At 42.3% G+C, this 24121-nt stretch overlaps 1 protein-coding gene across 7 annotated transcripts in view; it reads left to right on the top strand.

Moving 5' to 3' along the window:
• The window catches only part of FAT1 (FAT atypical cadherin 1), a 140239-nt gene that overhangs the window by 58501 nt on the left and 57617 nt on the right, over positions 1-24121 (top strand). For all 7 annotated transcript variants that reach the window (XM_063810072.1, XM_016952656.4, XM_016952654.4 and 4 more), the window contains exon 3: positions 5715-6029. In XM_063810072.1, coding sequence (XP_063666142.1) covers positions 5715-6029 — 315 coding nt within the window. The remainder of the gene's footprint in view (positions 1-5714; positions 6030-24121) is intronic.

Genomic DNA, 24121 nt, shown 5'->3' with positions numbered 1-24121 from the left:
ACGGCAACCTCCTGACGGGAGTGGCGACAGAGTTTCCCTGTCACCCCTCTCACGGCTCTGTTGCTCCCGGCATCTGGCTGGAGAGAATCCTGCGGAAGGCCTGGGCTGCAGCCCTCCCTCCTCACAGCCTGGGCGCAGGCACCTTCTGGCCGCATGCGGTGTTTGGTTTCAGAAAGGTAGAAGGAGGGGAGCGCAGAGGGGAGGAGATGCCGAGGACAGGAGGGAGACCGCAGAGAAGAGTTTGGGGGTGGATATACATAGGTGCCCAAAAAGGTGAGGTCGTGAATATGTGTAAATAGAAAGATACCTGTAAAAACTATAGTTTTTGTTGGTTCCTTTTGTCTCCAGGGTGAGTTTATAACCCACTATATAAAAAAGTACTTATTGAAAGTTGATAGGTAGACATTCATGGATAAAGAGAAATAGACGGGGATAGAGGTTTGAGAGTGACCACAGTTTGATTCACATCCAGTGATGACTGGATGTCTTTAGTTTTATTTTTGTTTTTCTCTGTGTTAAAGGCACTAATTAGAAGTCTTCCCAATGGAAATGTGAAAATTTGTTTCTCTCTATGGAATTGAGGTAACTGCTAAAGTTACAGAAGAAATCAATCTGTAATCTGTAAATGCCAGTTGTGGCTTTAGGAAGGACTGGTGAAAGCATGATGAACTGTAGGAACAAGAACTGCTAATGACTTAATGAGTAAAGGCAGCTTCGGTCATACTTGGAGACAGCTGGTGTGTCATTCCCTGCAGAAACCAGGACTCCCTTAAAGAATGGTGTGGATTGTGATGAACCCCTGATTAAGGAAGTCCTTCACTCTGGATTCTGAACTACACCTGTTTAGCTTCTTGGAGTTGGACAAATCATTTCAACGTTCTTTAAGAACAAGGGAGTTGCACTGGAGGGTTTTGAAGGCGTTCCCAGTCTAATGCTTGATTTTGAGATGGCGAAGGCTAGCTCTACCCCTGGTCTTTCTTTGCACATTATCTAGACTCTCACTCAGCCATCCTGGACCTTCGTCCTGCCTCTGATTCAAGATGGGAAGCTTCGAGGTTTTGACCTAGAGATCTCGGGCTAGCGCAATAGGTCCACTTTGGAAGTTTCTGCCCAGGGTTCTTGAGGAGTGTATCATGCAACTGGGCTGACAGATTAAAAAGCGGAAAACAAAATAACTTGGCACGCTTAAGGCTTCCTTCCACCCACTTTGTGCAGTGCCTAGAATAGTGCCTAGGTACTGAACCCCAAAACTCTGAGCAGAGTCCTCAGATCCTCTCCCGTCTGTTGTCCTGCATGCATGAGGAAGACCCTTCTTTCCACACTGGGAAACTCCTTGTGGCCTTTCCTCATGGTTATAGCCCCACCAGGTCCCCAGCAGCTTTGGTGTCCGACAGTGTTGCTGTTGATTGATAGTGGCAACAGCCCACCGCTCAGTGGAGAAGACCCTGAGGCCTGGAGTCAGACTGTCCGGCTCAGCTCCGGATCCCACCAGTTAGCTGTTGACCCTGGCCTTGTTTCCTCATCACTCCAGGGCTTAAGCAAGTTTCTTAATGGATCTAAGCTTCTCTTTCCTCATGTGTAAAGCTGGGATGAAAATCATGCAACTTCCATGTTCTTTCAATGATTTAATGCACGTAAAGCATCTAGTGACGTGATTGGTGTACATGAGGAATCTGAGGATTTTGATTAGAAGATAAGATTCTTCGGTGTGCCCTCCTTTCCCTTTGGCAGTTGAAATTTACTTTATAGTTCTCCGTAAGTTGTATTCAGTGATTTTTTATCTTACAAAGAGGTAATAATTAAAATGCATCGAAGCAGAAGCTTATCTCAGCAATCACGATAGGCATTATAAAAGTACACAGTCATGAATTCATGAAATAGGAACATCCAGCATCTCACTCATTCATACTTACTGTTTTAATTGCGAATTACACAATCTCCCATATTTGAATAGAGCCGCTTTGTTGCCTCAGTCTTAACCTTTAGTAACATCCGTAGATTACCAGGGAGGCTGACAATCCCCTCCTGATGGACATGACTGTCCCCCACCCCCTGGTTGTGTAGCTGATGGGTCGGTGGGGACCAGCAGATGCCATCTCAGAATTGCACGCTGCAGTCTGGATGCTTACGGCCCGAACTAGAAATAGGGCACGACGGAAAATCATAGCTGTTTCTATCTGTAATTGCAAACCTCAGATGTGAGGGTGATATACTTCCATTTCATAATTCTTTTTTCCCTTGAGATTAGAGAAAGCTATTGTGTATGAGTGAACATTTAATACATTCCTGCTGAATACTGACATGTAGAACAGATGGATGAAATAGGAAGTTTGACTCATCTTCCCAAATTACCACATTAAGTTTTGTTTACTCTTTTGTCATAACAGCCATAGGACTGACAAGGATATTGCTGGCGCTGAAGATGAGATTTGTGGTATTCACACTCCAGCTCTGCCATTCACTGTGGCCCTGGGAAAGTGCCTCATTTCTCTCAATCTGAGTTTTTCATTAGTGAAATGGAGTTAATAGCATCACATATCTAGGCAGGTTGGATGTAAAGATTATATAAGATAATGCATGTAAGACACTCATCACAGGGCCTGGCATTTAGTAAACACTGAGCAAATTGTTTCTGTAATTATCACTGTTTCTAAATGCCTCTAGTCACATTTAGAGGGGCACATTTTAAAACAGTGGATGGAAGCATGAATTGTTGGAGGATTAGAACTCAAAAGAGGTAGATAAAAGCACCACGTACCTGTCTTCTTGAGATTTTCTAATAATACTTCACCTGTCAAGTGAATTTTATTGCATTTTAATGAAGTAGCAGCACACAGGAGGAGTTGTGTACATTTTGTTAACGTGTAATCCTCCCGGAGAGAACATTCTGTTATCCCCTGACGTCTTTGTATCTGTGGATAGATGTGATGAATCAGAGAAACTGGGAAAGGTTATTATTTGAGCCTACAGACAGATATAATTTTGCTAATTTAGCAGACCAGTTGAGTGTGTGGATTATGCTTGGGTTAGAGAACAGGGAAGCATGTTTGAGTTCATCTTCAGTTGTCTGCTGTACGGAGGAACCAGTTAGCTCATTTTTATTTGGTTCTGAGGTTTATTTTATTTTATTTCATTTTTTTTTTACTATCCTTTAAGTTCTAGGGTACATGTGCACAATGTGCAGGTTTGTTACATATGTATACATGTGCCATGTTGGTGTGCTGCACCCATTAACTCATCATTTACATTAGGTATATCTCCTAATGCTATCCCTCCCCCCTCCCCCCACCCCACGACAGGCCCCGGTGTGTGATGTTCCCCACCCTGTGTCCATGTGTTCTCATTGTTCAATTCCCACCTATGAGTGAGAACATGCAGTATTTGGTTTTTTGTCCTTGCGATAGTTTGCTGAGAATGATGGTTTCCAGCTTCATCCATGTCTCTACAAAGGACATGAACTCATCCTTTTTTATGGCTGCATGGTATTCCATGGTGTGTAGGTGCCACATTTTCTTAATCCGGTTTATCATTGATGGACATTTGGGTTGGTTGCAAGTCTTTGCTATTGTGAGTAGTGCCGCAATAAACCAAAAGCAATGACAACAAAAGCCAAAATTGACAAATGGGATCTAATTAAACTAAAGAGCTTCTGCACAGCAAAAGAAACTACCATCAGAGTGAACAGGCAACCTACAGAACGGGAGAAAATTTTTGCCATCTACTCATCTGACCAAGGGCTAATATCCAGAATCTACAAAGAACTCAAACAAATTTACAAGAAAAAAACAACCCCATCAAAAAGTGGGTGAAGGATATCTACAGACACTTCTCAAAAGAAGACATTTATGCAGCCAACAGACACATGAAAAAATGCTCATCATCACTGGCCATCAGAGAAATGTAAATCAAAACCACAATGAGATACCATCTCAAACCAGTTAGAATGGCAATCATTAAAAAGTCAGGAAACAACAGGTGCTGGAGAGGATGTGGAGAAATAGGAACACTTTAACACTGTTGGTGGGACTGTAAATTAGTTCAACCATTGTGGAAGTCAGTGTGGGGATTCCTCAAGGATCTAGAACTAGAAATACCATTTGGTTCTGAGGTTTCTTCGATGTTTCTAGAAGCAGTATTATACCCCCTTTCTGAAGGTTCAGTATGAAATAATGAAGCAATAACAAATCATTGTAATGCTTCTGAATGGCAATAAAGATTCATTTTATGATAATTTCACATTTTATTTAGCTAAGTTTTCTATTTTCAAGTTTTGTAAGTCCTTTTAGGAGTATTAGATATTATCATTCATTCAAAAAATGAGTTTTTCTGATATTAACCTCGAATAAGTTAATATTTAATTTCATGTGATCAAAATTACGAATTGCAACAGTGTATTTTTCTCAACCAAATGTTTCATTGCTGAGCATAGGTAAAATTGGTAATTGGTTATTTTTCTCACAGTAGTTTGCATTTAATGGGAAACTTCAGTGATTCTAGAGCTTCAGCATTTCCAGAGTCCAGCCTGTACCATGGTGTAGAAGAACACTGAAAGTATCTTTAGTCCCGAGTGATCAATCCATGAGAAAAAGTGCAGTGATATGTTTTTGGTAGACAAAGGGCGAGATTGCACCATTGAATAAAAAGGTGGGACTTGCCAAAGAGAAATGGATATTTCTACTTCTTATCCCCAGAGGAGGTAAATCCTGGCTTGAAGTTAAGTTTTGACTGGTTTCAGTGGCTGGACCAAAACATTACAGATACTCTAACCGTCTTCTTTGTAATCATATAATTTCATCTCTTGCTAGTTGACTTACTAAGAAATGTATCCTAGTTTGGGTCCCAGCTGAGGACTTTTCTGTACCAACCCTGATTAAGATACTTAGATATTTCACTTGTGTATTTAATACGTTATTGTGCTTTGTGTAAGGTGCTGCGGATACTGGTATTTAAGAATGATGTGGCCTCTGCCCTTTTGGAGTTTATAGTGTAGTTTATATTTTTATAGCATGCTGGTTGTCTTCCCATTTGTTTGAGGCGATTGAAAGAAATAAAAGGACCTCAACACTCAGGAGATCTGAGCAGCCCCTTATTGTGGACTTTGAAGGTTGCAGTTTCTTTCCTTAGCCACTGTGAGAAGGGGTATGTGTGCAGACCGAGCTTTCTGGAGGATGCTGCTCCTGCCTTTTTCCTTAGACAGTGGCCGCCACAGGGATGCAGTGTGGGGAGCGGGGGTGCTGGACTGTGGGGTCTCAGATCTGGGCCATGGCTCTGGTGTTGTCCCTGTCTTCCTGAGTAGCCTCCAGGAAAGTCAGCACGTCTCTCAACCAACTATAAACTTCACCTATGGAAAAATGAAGTGTTGGGCCGTTAGGTGATCTCTCAGTGCTCACCTATTTTGAGACTTCAGTGAGATAATATTTTTAAAGTGCTCCATTTAGTGCCTGACACCTGATTCTAATAACAAATACTTTTATAGCCTATATTATGTGCCAAGTGTTCTAATCATTACATGCATGTTAGTTGAATATACTATTATTGTCTCTATTTTAGAAGAAAGGAAGCTGAGTCACAGAAAGGCTGGTTAACTTGCTCAAGGTTATGCACCTAGTAAGAGGCATATAAAGCCCTCAGTAAGCCGGAGTTGTTGACACTTTCTCAAGCTGGCAGTTTTGGTCGTTGACGTGCTGCTTTACGCTTTTCTTTTTTCTCTCTAGGTGTCATAGAGACGTCAGATCGACTGGACCGTGAATCGACCTCCCACTATTGGCTAACAGTCTTTGCAACCGATCAGGGTGTCGTGCCTCTTTCATCGTTTATAGAGATCTACATAGAGGTTGAGGATGTCAATGACAATGCACCACAGACATCAGAGCCTGTTTATTACCCAGAAATCATGGAAAATTCTCCTAAAGATGTATCTGTGGTCCAGATCGAGGCATTTGATCCAGATTCGAGCTCTAATGACAAGCTCATGTACAAAATTACAAGTGGAAATCCACAAGGATTCTTTTCAATACATCCTAAAACAGGTATGTGTTAATACTGCTATAGGAAATGTTTATGCTTATGCTTTTCTGTTAGGGGGAAAAGTAAGAATTAGCATTTATCTGTTACATACTTTTGTTTCTTGATAAATTGTTTTCCTTTTGAATTATTCAAAATAAGCCTTTATTTTGGATAAAAATTTAGCGTAACCGGGCACAGTGGCTCACGCCTGTAATCCCAGCACTTTGGGAGGCCGAGGCAGGCAGATCACGAGGTCAGGAGATCGAGACCATCCTGGCTAACATGGTGAAACCCCATCTCTAGTAAAAGTACAAAAAATTAGCTGGGCGTGGTGGCGGGTGCCTGTAGTCCCAGCTACTCCAGAGGCTGAGGCAGGAGAATGGCATGAACCCAGGAGGCGGAGCTTGCAGTGAGCCGAGATGGTGCCACGGCACTCCAGCCTGGGCGACAGTGAGACTCCATCTCAAAAAAAAAAAAAAAAAATAGCTTAAATGTGCTTTTTAAACTTTGAGTTTGCTTTTATAAAGCTATTTTACGATTATGCTCATTAGTAGGGTTTCACTTTCAGGTTAAAAAGCAAACATTGTTATTTCAGTAATAGCTTCTAAATTAGTGATATATCTTAAACTTACAGCAAATTCTACTGCTGCTAAGAATTTGAATTGTCCTAAGTTGGCTTTTTGTCAAGAGTATTAAAAGAGTTTATTTCACAGTTGGCTAGTTTTTTAATGTTTTAAGTTTTTCCTATAGAGCAGTGCTGTATCTGCAGGTGGTAAGGGATTGGGATTAAACAGTTTTCAGATTGGAAGTGGTTACTTTCCTGAAGTGACACCCCAGGCCTTTTGCTTCTAATATTTTTTTCCATCGATGTCTGTGACTGACTTCCCTGCTTCCAAGAAGATAGCTCCATGACCTCAAAATCCTCCTCTGAAATTTTTATAAACTTCTAATCTTTGTTCCTTTACTGCACAAGTGGTGACTGCGTTCACCCTCCTTGTGAAATAAAGCAAAAGTGAGCTAAGAACTAAGTACTGAGAAATTAAAGGCATTGTCAAACATAAGAGAAAAGTCAGAGGTATATAAGAATTGTGAGGATGAATTTGGAGTCCGGAATGTATGCCTCCCTAGTGGTGGTCCCAGACCTCCAGAGAGAGAAATCTAGAAGTAAAAGCCTTGATTGACACAATGTGAGTGAGAACAAACACCCTCAAAGAGATGTTTTCCTACCCTCTTCCCAAACCTCAACAATCATCATCACAGAAGACTTCTGGGAGCAAGTGTGTGTTTGGGGGGCTGGCCGGGGGGCGGGGGGGAAGATTTCCTGCACACCAAGCAGCGGACACCTTGGGAGTCCTCTCATTCAATTCTGACATTTTTTTACCTGGAGACAGCCTCAGATTCTGCAGGTTAAGGGCTCAGCTCCCAAGAGTGTTCCCTTCTTCCCACCAGTTGCAAGCCGAGGCCTCTGAAACTCCTGACGGACCAGCTCCAAGTGAGGGTTCCCATGACCTCTCTTCAAGCCCAGGCCTCCGAAACTCCTGACCCACCAGCTCCAAGTGACGGTTCCCATGACCTCTCTTTGGGTTCTGTTACTTCATTGGAGCGGCTCACGGAACCCAGGGAAACACTTAACATTTACCTGTTTATTACAGAGGATATTTTAAAGGATGCAAATGAACAGCCAGATGAAGAGATACACAGCGGCAAAGTCTGCAAGGGTCCCACGCACAGGCATTTCTGTCCCGGTAGAGTCAGGGTGTACCCCCCTCCCGGCACCTGGATGAGTTCTTGTTCACCTTCCCGTAGCCTCCACGTGTTCAGCGGCGAGAAACTCTGAACTCTGCTTTCTTGGGCCTTTTATGGAGACTTCATTGCCTAGGCATGATTGATGCACGGACAGCCGTGTCAACATGTGGTTGACAAAGGCCTGTCTCTTGAGATTGTTCTTGGCCTCTGTCTGCAGCGTTTCCGCCTCCAGGATATGGAGCGGGACCCTCTCTGGAATGAGGGGCTTATGACACACAGTCGGATTGGAGTCCTGCCTTGGCAGGTGAAAGGAGAGTGGCAGGTGGCCCGGAGAGAGATTCTGTTTCCTGAGGCAAAAAGTGCCACAACATTATAACCAAAGACTAACAGGGGTTCTGGGAGTTACGAGCCAGGAACCATGGACAGAAACAAATATATACCCCTCCCCACAACACACGTATATGTCATATCTCAGGTGGCAATTCAAGACCAGAGCTACCCCTATAGTAATTTGTTTGATGAATTAGACTAAGCAGTGTTTTCAGTTTTCTTGTGTCTTCTGTCTCTCTTTTAGATTAGAGTAAGTCCTCTGTGAAGAGAGAGATGAGCAAGCAAGAAATATCCTTTGGGATATCTGAGCACATGGCATAGGTCTGGGCATAATATATGTTTGGGGAGTAGGAGGAGAAAGAAACTGAGGAGGTTATATAGCTTAGCATTGCTGTGAGGAGCCTTGAAAACCCTTGGTTCTTCCTGGGACCCCAGAAATGATGATGTGGCTGCTATGGTGTTATGTCTTGTTGTAGAAACATGATTAATATGGCATTGCCTCTCCCTTTTAAATCTCTCTATTCTGACAACTCTAAAGAAAAGGTGTTTGCAGAGATGTCTGTGCTGTTGTCTTCAGAAGGAATAAACCCTCTCCAGGTGTCCACAGCCAGCACCCCAGCCCTGGTGGGAGCACAGGCACTCCGCTGGCAGGGCGGCAGGAGGAAATTCAGTGCAGTGCACACAGAGGCTTTCTTTCCTTGTGAGTTGAAGTCAGGTAATAGTGGAGGATACCATAGTTAGTACACAGCAGTATTTGTTGTGAAGTATGTTAAAAACTCTATGGTTAGTAAAGAAGTCTCAACATTCCACAGATCACCTAAAGTCTCTGAAGATGAAGAATAGTATTTTAGCATGGAATTATTAAATAATATAGTAAATATAGCTTCATTAGATCTGTTTCTAGATGCTTCTCTTCCCCCAGCTCAGCAGAAAGTTGGGGTGTGATCCTCAGGGCCTGAAGTACACGTGCCTCCTCTTCTCACAACCTTTAAAGCAGACTGTTCCCAGGTAGGTCAGTATCATGGCGGCCTGATTGTGAAGGCTGATGAAAGTCCGTCCGGTAGGAAAAAGTGCTTGGGAGTCACTGACCCATCTCGCCTCCTGGAGACCCTAAATCGTGTTACTTAATGATTAACGGCTGAGCAAGGAAATCACTGGGCTGGAAATCCAGAGATCCGGACCATAGTGAGGCCTTCCCTCTGGGATCTTGGGGCGAACTGACTTCCAGGTCCTTCGATTTTGTGATTCGTGGTGTTTCTGTCCCCTGTTGAGGCTTGTGTGTGTAGAGTGCAGGAGCGCCCAGCGTCGTTCAGGGGACAGGTGCCACAGCTGGCTTGTGTGTGTGTGTGTAGAGTGCAGGAGCACCCAGGGTCGTTCAGGGGACAGGTGCCACAGCCGGATTGTGTGTGTAAAGTGCAGGAGCACCCAGGGTCGTTCAGGGGACAAGTGCCACAGCCGGCTTGTGTGTGTAGAGTGCAGGAGCACCCAGCATCGTTCAGGGGACAAGTGCCACAGCCGGCTTGTGTGTGTAGAGTGCAGGAGCGCCCAGCGTCGTTCAGGGGACAGGTGCCACAGCCGGCTTGTGTGTGTAGAGTGCAGGAGCACCCAGCGTCGTTCAGGGGACAGGTGCCACAGCCGGCTTGTGTGTGTAGAGTGCAGGAGCGCCCAGCGTCGTTCAGGGGACAGGTGCCACAGCCGCTTCCTCTTGCGGGTGTTACAGTTGCTCTGTTAATGAATGTCAGACAATCAAGAATCTAGTAGACTGATAAACTTGTGCCTTTGGATAAACACATTTGCTAGAATAAAGTGGGCCCACTTGTTTCTTAGTGGGAAACATAAATTTGGGACCCTGGTGATTATCCTAGACGTCCAGCAGCTAGAGAATACCTACAGTTATCATCATTTAAAGCATTTGTTTATGCACCAAGTACAGTCATGGGAGGCTGAATGCCAGGGATGCATTTTGAGAAACGCGTCATCAGGCGATTTTGTCGTTGTGTGGACAACATAGAGTGTACTTAACCAAACCTAGATGGTCTAGCCTACTACACACCCAGGCTGTATGGGATGGTCTATTCTAGTCTATAGACCTGTATGCCGTGATCCTGTACCGAACACTGCAGGCAGTTGTAACATATTTGTGTATCCAAACATAGCTAAATGTAGAAAAGGTGCAGTAAAAATATGGTATTAATCTTTCACAACCACGGTCGTATGTGCGGTTCGATCGTATATGCAGCCCGTGGTTAACTGAAACGTCGTTATGCAGTGCGTGGCCGTGTTTATTTACCGAACTTTGAAATTTTTTTACCAAATCTTTGAAAGTTCGTCATCTACAAAAGTGAAATAACCAAGAAGAACAGATGTGTGCAGCAGTGTGGCACAGGCTCTCACGGGTCCGGTGGCGGCGTTTCAGGGGCCCTCACGGGTTTGGTGGCGGCGTGGCACGGGCCCTCACGGGTCCGGTGGCGGCGTGGCACGGGCCCTCACGGGTTTGGTGGCGGCGTGGCAGGGGCCCTCACGGGTCCGGTGGAGGCGTGGCAGGGGCCCTCACGGGTTTGGTGGCGGCGTGGCACGGGCCCTCACGGGTTTGGTGGCGGCGTGGCAGGGGCCCTCACGGGTCCGGTGGCGGCGTGGCAGGGGCCCTCACGGGTCCGGTGGCGGCGTGGCAGGGGCCCTCACGGGTTTGGTGGAGGCGTGGCATGGGCCCTCACGGGTCCGGTGGCGGCGTGGCACGGGCCCTCACGGGTCCGGTGGCGGCGTGGCAGGGGCCCTCACGGGTCCGGTGGCGGCGTGGCAGGGGCCCTCACGGGTCCGGTGGCGGCGTGGCACAGGCCCTCACGGCTCCGGTGGAAGTGGGAAACTGGCAGTGGTTATGTTGGGAAGATGAGCCCCTTGGAACAGGTGCTGGGCTGATTGTGAAGATGGTAACAATAGATTGATGGAGAGGAGGTAGGAGATGTTTTCATGTCGGCGACAATTTGAAGGAATGGTGAGTTGGAGACCAAGAAATAAGTGTATGGGAGACAGCTACCCTCAGTGGAAAACCTCAAATGCCAGAATAAGGGTTAAAGAGAATATTTGTTATTTTTATTAATAAAAGTGACCTCTTTTTGAGTCAGTATAAACTGCCTTGCAACATTTTGGATAAACTTAAATAAAAGTCTTTTTGGAAAAGAGGGAGACATCTCCTCAATATCTTTTTCTCCTTCCCCTTTTGTCATAGTGTAACAAAATATTTTAAAAGTCACAACAAGAAAGCTTTCTAGGAGTGGGTTTAGTGAGTGAGCTTATGAATTTTGTGTTCTAAACAACAAGTTTGAGTGAACTTTTTTGAATGTTTTTTCTCTTCAAGGTTTTTGTGCTTAATTATGGTGCCAAGAACTGTCTGTCTGCATTTCAGACATTCTTATTATATTGTTTGCAAGTAGGGGGGCAATGGGTTTTCATTTTTAGGAGATACAAGTGAAAGACCGTATCCATTCTCTTTTTGTGATATATACACTTTTGTTGACATCGCTAATTTTTATAGCATTTTTTGTTTGACTGTGTCCATCATCAGTTATAGGGTAAATGTGCTTCTTTTAACTTAAGTTGAGCACTTGCTCAAGGTGGAAGAGAGACAGGAGCATAGAACTCAGATTGTTTGGAGCCTTGGCAGCTGCAGCGCCTGCAAACAAAAGCATCACAGCTTTGTGGTATGTCAAGGACAGAGAAGAAAGGGAGTCCCAAACAAAAGAGACTAGTGTGAGCTTCTCATGACTCATTATTCACAAACAACCTCGGGAAATCGACACCACCCTTGCAAAGAGTCTTTTTAGTTAAAGTTATTGCTTTAAACTTGGGGGAGTTGATATGCAACTTACAATTAGCATTTATTAATAATTTTGAAGTGTTACTTTTAGACATGTGCGTCCTTTAGAATAGACCATGGTCTTACTCTCCTATCCGTATGTTTGATATTTTTCACGTTTTTGCTACAAACCAAGTATTGATCTTTATTTTTAAAAAGCTTTTTTGAGGTGTAATTCACTTACAGCAAATTGCACATATTTAAAGTCTACAATTTGATAAGCTTTGACATAGCTTTTACACCTGAGAAAGCATCACCACTATCAGGCAGTGACCACACCCATCATTCCCAAAGGTCTCCTCACACTTCTCTGTATTCCCCCTCCCAACCCTCCCACCTCCATCTCTAGTTAACTGCTGGTGTGCTTTCTAGCACTAAATAATAGTTTGCATTTCCTGGAATTTTATCTTGGTGAACTCACATGGCATATACTCTTTTTGGTAAGGCTTCTTATACTTCGCATGTTTATTTTGAGACTCATGCATGTTTTAGCGTGTATCAAGACTATGTTTCTTTTCATTGCTATGTATCCTTTATATAGATAGATTAATATTATAATTTGTTTATCCACTCACCTGGTAATAGGCATTTGTATTGCTGCCAGTTTTTGGCTGTTTGTAAATAAAGCCGCTGTGAACATTGAGTACAAACCCTTCTGTGGACACATACTTCCATTTCTCTTGGACATCACATAGGGGTGCATAGCTGTCTGGAAACTGTCTCAAGGCAGCAAGCTGCTGTGATCGTGGGTCTCCCCTCGTCTGTTTCTCTCAGGGATCCTTGTCTTTCTTTGCCTGATGTCTGGTGTCCTTTCAACTGCCAGTGCATTCATTTTGTCTGCTTCTTGGTGGTTTTATGTTAAAGCATAAATCTGATCCGTTACTAGAAGTGGAAGGTCAGCTATTGCTTTTAAATCAGAAAAAGATGCCTTTTTAAGCTTAGAAGTGCCATCAATATGTATGTACTGTAAACACCTCTTTTAATAAACAGTGAATCTTCTTAACCAGGGTTTTTGTGTCTTGAAGGAGTAAAAACTGAATTTCTAGGTTTATTTTAAATCGAAACTTAGCAATATCCTGGTTATGTTTCTGGAGTTTGTGGAAATACAGATATGTATGCACTTTTTGTCCCTCCCAAATTGTGCTGTTGTGTTGTACCCAGTAACCGGAATGGCACTCCTCAGTCCTCCTTCCCCAGGTACCATTCATCATCAGTTTACCCTGCTCAGCAAGGCCGGAAGGCAGATGTGTGTTTGTGACGTGTGTTTGTGATGTATGCGCACGTGTGGGTAGCACACCTCATAAATTCTATCACTTGTTTTAAATGGGTAATGCAGTCACATGGCACAACGTGCAAATAGTACAGGAAGATACACAGTCAAGTTTTACTTTTACCTAGTTCTCCAGACACTCCGTTCCCTTCCTTAGTATATTAACTCTATTTTCTTATTTTCTGTATCCTGAATGCTGTGGCATCTGAGCCCTCATTGACTGGGGAAGGACTGCCCCTTCCAGGACTCGGGATAGCAAATGACTGGTGTAGGACCGTGCTTTTCATACGCAAGCTGACCAGTCCAGAGTCCCACTCCACACCACCACCTGTGTCACGCCCAAGTCATCTCAGAGCCAGTGCTAGACAACCGGGGACAGCTATGCCCCAGAGCCTTTGCAATTACTTAAACCAGCCAATCCTGAGCGTCTCACCCTTGCCTTTCTGTGAGATCCTCAGTCAAGCTTTCCCAGTTCCTTCCACCTCCAGACCAACCCTGGCATGGTCCCGTATGGCCCAGCACGGCCTTCGGCCTTTGCCACCTTCAGTGGGGGTGGTATGGCCTCCTCTTGGGGAAGTACCAAACTGCCTTTTCACTAGCGGTCGTACCTCATCTGTTGCCTCACCATACCTGAATAATAAAATCTGCTTAAGAGGCAACTAGCGTTTGCATTTTCTTTCACTTGTATGCAAGCAAGGAAGAGTATGTTGGTTTTTTCCTCATCTTTTTACACAGATAGCCTACTGTATACATGGATATGCATCTTGGATTTTTCCATAACAGTATTGGATGCTGTGCTTTTAAGAGCACCTTGGCCGGGTGTGGTGGCTCGTGCCTGTAATCCCAGCACTTCGGGAGGCTGAGGCTTGTGGATCACCTGAGGTCAGGAGTTCGAGACCAGCCTGGCCAACATGGCAAAACCCCACCTCTGCTAAAAACCAAAATTAGCTGGGTGTGGTGGTGCACACCTGTAATCCCAGGTATTTGGGAGGCTGAGGCATGAGAATTGCTTGAACCTGGGAGGCAGAGTTTGCAGTGAGCCGAGATCGCTCCACTGCACTCCAACCTAGGCAACAGAGTGAGACTACATCTCAAAAAAAAAAAAAAATCACCTTATTGTGGTTACTGATGAATTTGCCACATTATTATAGGAATATATGTGCATATCCATGTACCTTTCACTGTCCATTTCACTGGTCTACTGATTTTACCTAATCAGTGTTTACTTTTTACCTCTTCTCATTCATCTTCCTCTTTGAGAACAAATACGGTAAGAAGGAAATTTATATATGACTAAAAATAAATTTATCAGAAAAGTTTAGTAGTTGATGGTACAGGGCATCCTCTTTGACTATATATGTATGTTTGTGATTTCTGTGTGTCTGTATTTGCATCTTAAAAGGTTTTAGGCTCTTTGACAGCTGCTACCTGTATTTCTGTCCTCTTGAGATTTTAAATACATAATGCAATCACATAGTACACAATTCAATATGTGTATACCATGAAAACCTCATTTGATAAATAGTGAATCTTCTTAACAGAGGTTTTGTGTTTTGAGTTTGTTTCAGCTTAATGTTTCTTAGGTTTTCCTTCATCGATCCTGTAGAGTGAATGTGTGTTTTTTTTTTTTTTCGAGACAGCATCTCACTCTGTCGTCCAGGCTGGAGTGCAGTGGTGCCATCTTGGCTCACTGCAGCCTCAAACTCCTCAGCCCAAGTTCTTCCTTTCTCAGTCTCCTGAGTAGCTGGGACCACAGACCTACACCACCACGACCAGCTAGTTTTTATATTTTTTGTAGAGACAGGGATTTCACCATGTTGCTCAGGCTGGTCTCCAACTTCTGAGCTCAAACAATCCTCCCATCTTGGCCTCCCAAAGTGGGATTTTTATAGGCATGAGCCACTGCGCCCAACCTGTAGAGTAAAAATTTCATGTATTTTGGAGAGTGATCCTTACTCAAAATCCCATCTCATTATTGTGGAGCACCTTGCACTGTTAGAATCTTGCTGGTCCTGCTGGTCCATCAGCTGTCTCATGCCTGTTCCCTTGGAGAGCTGAGCTTGAAGGAGACAGCCCAAGGGAAACCAGCAAAGCCTAATTTCCCTCTTTTTGCCACCTTCCCGTCTCATTCTCTGAAGTCTTTTTTTATACCACTCTTCCACCCGTCTACTGTGTCTTGCCATCACTTTTGGATAGGGCTGGAACAGAACTTTCGTTAGGAGTCAGAGGAACATTGACAAGTGTGTCTCATCTATTACGAGCAGCTTCCACAGACTTCACCTTTACAAGAGCCCTGTGAGATGGTGACTACAGATACCAATAGCCTGCTGTGCTCCTTATTTACATTTTCTTCATTTTACAAATAATCTAAGACTTCACAGAGGTCAGAGCTACCAGAGGTCAGGCAATGTGAATTTCCTGGCTGCCGCTTCTCAGCGCATGGTGCCACTCCCAGTCCCTGTGCCTTTGCGTTTGGGTGTAAATGTGGTTGTGGAGCCAGTTTTTCTGTCTCTTACCTACTCTTTGCATTGAGGGACTCTGTTTCATATAATAGTTGCTTTTCAGGCTAATCTTATTCCTATGGTGCCATCAGACCAAAAGTGGAAAACTTTTAAGTAACACTAGATTTTTAAACTTAGTTTTATGAAGCATGTACTGCAGGGGTCATCAAACGTTTCTATAAAGGGCCACACGGGGCTTTGGGGTCTGTGGGCCATACAGTCTCTGTCACACCACTCAGCCGTGTCACTGTAGCCCAGAAGCTGCTGTAGATGATATGGAAATGAGCGAGCACGGCTGTGTTCCAGTAAAACTTTGTAAATAAACGAAATAAATTCAATAAAATTTGAATTTTCTGCCCTTTTCATGTATCACAAAAGTTTTTTTCAACCATTTAAAAATGCAAAAGCCATTCTTCACTAGCCAGCCACACGAAAACAAGCTGCTGTGGTTTCCTGACTCCTGATGAGTGGACGTATTTACTAGTGGGACTAGTTAAACAATTTCGTTGATTGCTGATTTTTAAAATTATTTTGAAGGGATAGACTTTTATATTTCTGAAGTAAAAGTTGAATCCCTCCCGTTGCTCTAAGCAAGAGTGCTTAGAAAGGATGTTTGTATTTCGCTTCTCTTGGTTGTTAATAAAATTATTCTTTAAATAGAGCAATTAGACTATCAGTATCAAGGTTGAGATCTCAGATACGATTTCGCAAGTTGGTGAGTAGACTGTTAGATCTCTTCTACATTGGGAAGTAACTGTTTCTCATTAGAAGATAAATTTTCCTAGATTTTGAGGTTTTCGTACTTCTTTTGTGTTGATGTGTCCTGTTAAGTTTTCAGAACTCCCAATTTCAGCTCAAACAGTTGGCTCTAAGTATACTTAGCAGGTCTTTATCATCTCCCCCATTTTGTTTATTCTCTTATTCTGTGTTGACATGTTATACTCAAATTACTCAGTTTCCATTTCATCTGCTTTTTAGAGGACGGCGTTATACAGTGTTCTGTTTTTTATTCGCTTCTTTACATGTAAAATCCTGTATTTAGTATAGAATTATTTTATGTTTACTATAGGAAATGTGATTTGTGATTGCAGACTGGGCAGCGATGTATAGTTTATGTGTGGTAATCCCTAAAGCCCGCAGTAAAGTTACAAAATGGTAGAAGAGCTGGTAGGTATACTGCGTGCTCATCATGTGTTAGTCCAGTAACACTTTACAATTATTTTTTTCTGAACCAGAGTAAATGGCATTTTATTGTGGCTGGAACGAATACTGAACAAAGTGCAATAGGAAATAGCTAAAGCTGCAAACAACTTCCAAGGGTTTCCGGTAACATTTGATAGCTGCAAAGGAAGGAAAGGACGGGCCAGTCGCATTTCAATGGCAGGAATTCATTTAAAAAAAAAAATTACCTATTTGCAGTCTTTTTACCAAGATATGCAGATATTTTAAGGAGGAATCTGTAGATTTTTTTCCTCTTTCTCATGCTCATTATTTTATAAAATAAGTGAAGTATATCACCCCTAAAGTTTGCAAGAAGTCAAATGTTATTCAGTACATTTCTGCCAATGTTGATGATGACAAACTTTTTCCTCCGCAAATTGGTTAACTTGAATCTTTGTGATAAATTCTGTCAGCATTTGGTTTTTCTATAGCTGCTGAATATTATTTGCTAAAATTATAGTTAAGATTTTGCATTTGGGTGCCTGAGATTAGTCTTTTTATGTCAACATGATGTTAACCTTATAAAATGGGTTGTGTACCCTATCCTCTTTTTCTGACCCTGCTATATCTGACATTTACAGGATCACTGAAGGCAATTCCCTGTAAATTGAGTTTTGCTGTCGATCTTATGTTTTAATGCCATCAATTTTCAACAAGAAACAGCTAGTGAGGTAGAATTGAAAGCAGAAGAGACGTCTGAAGACTGTAGGGTACGGGGTCCCTGTATGACTCCCCGTGTGACTTTAGACTAGTCGTTTGATCCATTTTATTAGTGTTTTCTTTGGAACTCTGAAAGTTTGAACTAAATGAGTTCTGAGCTGCTTTCCAGCCTTGCCAGTCTATGAATAGAATTCCATTTTTGGCTCCACGCCTAATCCTGCCGGCACCAGTACTGCAGGGACAAACAGTGGCTGCTGAGATGGCCACAGCTGCCGAAAGAGCTCGCAGCCGGCTGTAGGGAAATGTGGTCTTGGAACACCACCTGAGTAAAGACGGTGCGGTGCTGCGGAGATCTCCGAGCTCACAGTCCAGAGCTCTGAGGGGCTGGATGCTGAGTGATACGTGAAGGAGAAGCTGCGTGTTTGCTCATGGCCAGCAAGGCAATCTGTGTTTTGCAGAAACGGAGGACGTGATGCCTCCCTGCCAGTGGGCTAGTCGGCTTGTCGGCTCTGCATGTTCAGTGTTGGCTCTGGTGTGTGTTTCGGGGGAATCCAGTGTTGGCTCAGGTCCTTATGGGCCAGGACCACCTTCATTCATTATCGTATCCACCACAGAACCAGGCATGATACTCATGAAAGATTTTTAAAAGCAGCCACATTTGAAGGATTTTCCCTTTCACCCATTGGAAGCGGAGGCATAGCAGTTCACACAGACAAACGCTGCCCTTGATGTAGTTTCTGTCACTCCCGCTCACTTGCGCCTTCTGTCCACCCACTGTACAGCTCTCAGGACTGCGCCGTGATCTCTAAGTCACATACACAGCTTTGTTCTGGGGCCGTTTCATTTTATTTAAGCTGGTTGGGTACAGATCCGTAGACTAGAATGTTCCATGGATGACATGTTTACAAAGGGACAGTCAGGTGCTATCTGGAGTTCCACAGTTACAGTCTGTTATTTCTGTATCTCATGGTGCTTTATTAATTTATTATTAATAAATTTATTATTAATAATAAATAAATTTATTATTTATTAATTGTTAATTTATGAAAAATAATGAAGTATCAAATAATTTATCAATTATTAATAATAAATTATAATAGATAAATTATTTAATAATAGTAAATAAATTTATTTATTTAATACTTCATTGTAAAAATCAAAATAATGACCAATTGTGTTGCCCTCTCTTTTCCGTGCAGTTGGTTGACCCTGGACCAGTGGTGTTGCCCTCTCTGTTTTCCGTGCATCTGGTTGGTCCCTGTAGTTCTTTGGTAGCTTACCTAACTCAGAGCAAGCTCTCTTTCAACACTGAACCATGGACATTTAAAACAATTTTTAGGAGCCCAAGATTTGTAACACATGTCCTATAAAGTTCTAGAGCACTTTTACTTAAATCTCTGACCTCTCATATCTTCCCTATTTATGTAATTTATGTTCATTTTTCCTGGTATTAGGCCTTTTTACTGTTCTTTCTTAGCTGCTATATAACAGAAGCAAGAGGTACGGTTAAAATCGAAAGGACAGTTTGGGTAAACACAGGGTGAGCACAGGTAAGTTTTTCTGACTAATGATAACATTAGGCAAATTAGTTTTGTAAAAAAAATTTTGATTAACTCATTGTACCCTGAGGCCCATGTTGCTGGTGAAGTGAACTCTTGAGGACAGAGAGGCTATTTTGCTTTACTCAGAATCAAAGAGTCTGTTCTGTCTTGGTCCTTAGTTGAAACAGCTTTAGAGTTGGAACTTTTGTGTGTTACAGGCATGAAGCTAGAATGTATAATTATTAATAGAGTTACTAAGTCAATATTTAGGGAGTTTTTTTCTGTTATGGAGAGGAAAGAATATGAGAAATAATATACTCAGAACTGATGTATAATTTGTGTCATATTTTGTATATTCATAACTGAAAACAAAAGACTTAGCTGAGTTGTGGTTCTCAGCCAGAGATGTTGAGGAAGTCCCATTCCAGAGCTGAGGCATCTTGCTCTCTCCTCCTCCTGAGGGAAAGCATGACTCCACTTGGGAATTTTGTTTCATCCCAGATCACCTTTGGAGCTGAGTTACTTGTTTAATCCTCTGATTTTTGTCTTGTGTGTAGAGTGATAAGCCTACCAAGCCATAAAACATTTCAAGTGAAGACACTAACAAAATACAGAAGGTAATAAAAGTGGTTATCTCTGAATAATGGAATTGTTCGCCAGTGTTACCCAATTCTTTTAGAAAATATTTTTTCAGTACTTTCATTTGCTATCCAAATAAAAAGGTGTATTAGTGTGTATATCCAGACTCATCAGATTGTATATGTTAAACATATGTAGTTTTTGGTATATCAGTTATACCTCAATAAAGCCATTAATTTTTTAAAAAAAGGTTTATTTCCCTAAGGCTACTTTCCATAAATTTAAACAACAGAGGTGGATTCTGTCGCGGTTCTGGAGGCCAGGAGTTTGAATTCCAGGTGCCGTGAGGGCCTGGCTCCCTCTGAAAGCGCTAAGGAAGGACCCATCCTCGCTCCTCCCAGTCTCCAGGAACCTGCTGGCTTGTGACGGCACCACTCCAGTCTCTGCGTCTGTCATCAGACGCCTTTCTTCCCTGGGTCTCTGACTCAAATCTCCTCTACCTTTCTCTTAAAAAGACTCTTGCTATTGAATTTAGGGTCCACCATAAATCCAAGGTGGTCTCATCTTGAGGTTCTTAATTACATCTTCAGGGATGCTTATCCACATCAGTTCACACTCACAGCTTCCAGGGTTGTATGTATCTTTTGGGCAGGAGCCACCATTCAATCCACCACAAAGGTATTTCCAAGAAGACGGAAAATATGCTGTTCAATGGAAATGTATATAGCCATTTAGATTCCTCTTATTTTTTTTTTAATGTTGTAAAGACTACATTTCATTTAACTTATGTTCTAACAGGCATTAATGATTTGGTTGGTAGTTGCAGACTTGTCAGGAAGATTCAGGGTGATGTTTTAGGACTTAATAAGCAGTTGAAGAACAGGCGGAATCTTCAGGTGGGCTCTCCCGGCCACTTCTTTGTTGCATTTTTTGCAATGTTAATTATGCTTCTTATGGTACTTAAGAACCATACTTGAGAAATACTGTGTATTTCTTATATGTCCATAGTCCTATTGTGTTTCTCTGTATCTCAAATAGTATTTTAAAGAAATAGATAATATGCTTTGTTCCAGAATATGTCCAGTAGTAATTATTATAGTGACTGAAAACAAACTGTTAAAATAAGAGTGAATTTTTTTCAACTTCTGTCAGCACCTGTACTGAGAAGGTCAGCATGGGATGGAATCACCGGGAAACCTTCATGAGATGGTACAGGCTGGGTCCTCCTGAGTGGAGAGTGTGATTTGGTGGCTCTGGCATGGGGCGGGAAGAAGGGGGGTTTGGCATTCACACCCCATGATCCCGATGCACACCTCTGCAGGAAAAGGCTCGAGCAGTAGAGCCTTCTGAACACTTTCCTTGGTAGGAAAGTTTCTCCTGCTGACTCAGACCTTCAGGAAATTATTCCACATGCCTAGACCTCATTTCCTCATGTTTTAAGGTACAGGATTTGGGCTAGAGCATCGTGAAAGACCCTCTGGCTTTAGCAAACTTTATTTTTACAGTAAGAGGATACTTAGCACCCGTGATCCATTTCATTAAAAATTTGCTGCAACTCAAAACCATTAGAAAAAGTCGTACAGGATATGCCACTTCAGTATTTCTAAGGAGTTTGAGTTTTTTATATGCGTGGCCATATATTAGTGTATATAAGGCTTAAAAAATAATTGATTTGAGATTTTCCAGCCTAAGTTTAGTTTTCAGCCATCAAATATGTCTGTATTTTCACTCTGAGCTTTAAAATGTTTTAATATTTAAATTTATTTGAGTAATATGCTCATTAAAGATTAAAGATGGCCACAATAAAGTAGTGTATAAAATGAAGTTCTCTTCTCTCCTCTCTTCCCTCCAGCTACCTGTTCCATTTCCCAGGAGTAGCCAGAAGTAATATGTCAGGGTTGAACGTGTCACAACTGCTGTGCACAGGAGTCTGTGCACACATTACATCCGTACACACATATGCATGTCTCATCAGCCCCTTGCCTTGCTGGTTTTTGTAGTACTCCTTGTCTAAAAGTTACCCGAGCAGTGTAAGTTTCACTGTCCACCCATGAGTGTATTACAGGTGTTTTATTGTAATTGTCCTTAATGTTGCTGATTCTTAAGCACCCTGAATGTCCCTGGGAGCAGTCCCTGCCACAGTCAGGATCGAAGGATGGAAATCTAACTTCCAGATCCTGGTAGTAACAACTCCTGAAGAAATTACACTGAAGACCCCTAAAACTTAAACTAGACACTTCCTTTACCACCAAATATACTATGATTACAGTTCTTAAACTTAGTATCAAGTAGAATCTATGAAAGTGTTTTGGAGAAATCATCGGGTGAAAATGGTGTGTACCTGAAGTGCATGTCTACAGTCAAGGGTTCGTCAAAATAATGCTGTGCTTAATAAAACATTGTGAGAAAGGGATGGAGCCCAGAGGACCTTCCTGCAAAAGGAGCTGGGCTTGGTGGAGAGAATATTCTAATCCTAGAGGAAAGTGAGATCACTGAATAATTTTGTTGTATAATCATTATACATATTAAATATGATCGATACATTTAGAGTTGTCTGTGAATTAAGAGCTTGGACTCTGGAATCAGACAGACTTCGGGTCAAATCTCAGCTTTGCATTTAGCTGGCGATGATTTTACTTCTCTAAACCTCAGATATCTTAAAAATAAAGGTAGTGTGTATTGGTAGCTCCCTTCTAGGGTTGCTGTGAGTATCCAGTGAGAGTGACGCATATAAAATGCCTACCCCAGAGCTGGGTCTTGGGAAACACATAATTAGTGGTGGCTAAAAAGCGAACTGTGAGAGGACAGTTTAATATTCACCTCTGCCTTTTACATGTGGGAGTTGTTTCCTTAAATAAATTGTATGCCTTTGAGGACAAGAGCCTTGTCTTAGGCTTTCGTATACGTCTCTCATGGTGACATTTGGGAACAGCATTCTGAGCAGTTGAATGACAGTGCACACTGAACAAGTGGGTGACTGAGATCGTAAACATTATGACATTACTACTGTTTATGAACATAGATTTAATTTAGTCACTTTTAGTGCTTAGGAAAAAGAAGCAAAAACAAAACAAACTAGTAGAGTCATGATTCTCCAAGTCACAGCTAAGCACAGAGCCTCTTGATTGGTCTGTATTCAGGTGAAGCAGTAAACCAGCAATTCTAAAGCAGGCCTCTTCGTCGCCCGCTGAGCCACGTGGAGACTCATAGCAGAGAACGGGGAGCAGGAGCATGGCAGGGCAGTATCAGCACAGTCAAAATCTAGGAAAGTTTTACTTTTTTTTTTTTCTATGTAGGTTTAAGACAGATGTCTACAAAAATTTGGATTTAGATAAATATTTTTGCTTCAAATTTTAACCACAGAAAAAGATTTTGAATATTGCAGATGTTAAAGTTTTTAGTTTTGACCGGCAGCATTTGAAATTGGAGATGCTATAAAGGATCAGACATAATTGGTGACTATTTAAATTTAAATTATTTAAATTTAAAATTCAGTTCTTTGGTGACATTAGCTCCATTTCAAGTGCATAGTGGCCACATGTGGCCAGGTGCTACCATATTGGACAGTGCAAATTATAGAACACACAAATCATCACAGAAATTTCTGTTGGACAGTGCTTTTCTAGAACGTGTATGGCTGTGGTTCATGAATTATTGTAAAATAAAAGGGTGGAAAGGCCAAAATCATTGCAGGGGGTAGAGGAAAATAATCAGAGTAAAAGGAAGGTATCGGGTGACCAGACTTTTACCTTTTTCCCTTCCTCTGTTTATTCTCTAGTAGAGTAATTGAAAAGTGTTCCAAGTAAATTTCCTGCCGGGTGAGGTGAACATAGGGCTGCAGAGATTCCTTCCTTTAGAGCCAGGACCCTGTCTTTTAGTGTGGGGTCATCGATGACTCTTACTACAGATTGCAAGTGCTTGCTCTCTTGTTGCAGTTGGACCTGAATCCTATTCAGAAATCCTATTTTTTTCCTTTTCTAGCTGCCATCTTTCATATATATATGTGTGTGTATATATATATGTATGTATATATCTATGTATATATATGTGTGTGTGTGTGTGTATATATACATATATACATATATTTTTTTTTTTGAGACAGTCTCACTCTGTAACCTAGCTCAATTGCAGTGGTCTGCTCTCAGCTCACTGCAACCTCGGCTTCCCAGGTCCGAGTGAATCTCATGCCTTAGCCTCCCAAGTAGCTGGGATTACAGGTGCACGCCACCACACCCAGCTAATTTTTGAATTTTTAGTAGAGATGGGGTTTCTCCATGTTGACCAAGCTGGTCTCGAACTCCTAGCCTCAAGTGATTCACCTGCCTTGGCCTCCCAAAGTGCTGGGATTATGCCATCTATTTTTATCCACTGTGCTGATGTTGAAATTTATTTTTTACAGAACCACAGTCTTCAG

This window comes from Pan troglodytes, chromosome 3 (assembly GCF_028858775.2).
Source record: "Pan troglodytes isolate AG18354 chromosome 3, NHGRI_mPanTro3-v2.0_pri, whole genome shotgun sequence".
NCBI classification, from domain to species: domain Eukaryota; kingdom Metazoa; phylum Chordata; class Mammalia; order Primates; family Hominidae; genus Pan; species Pan troglodytes.
The sequence above is the reverse complement of the archived record's forward strand: the minus strand, read 5'-3'. Positions and strand labels throughout refer to the sequence as shown.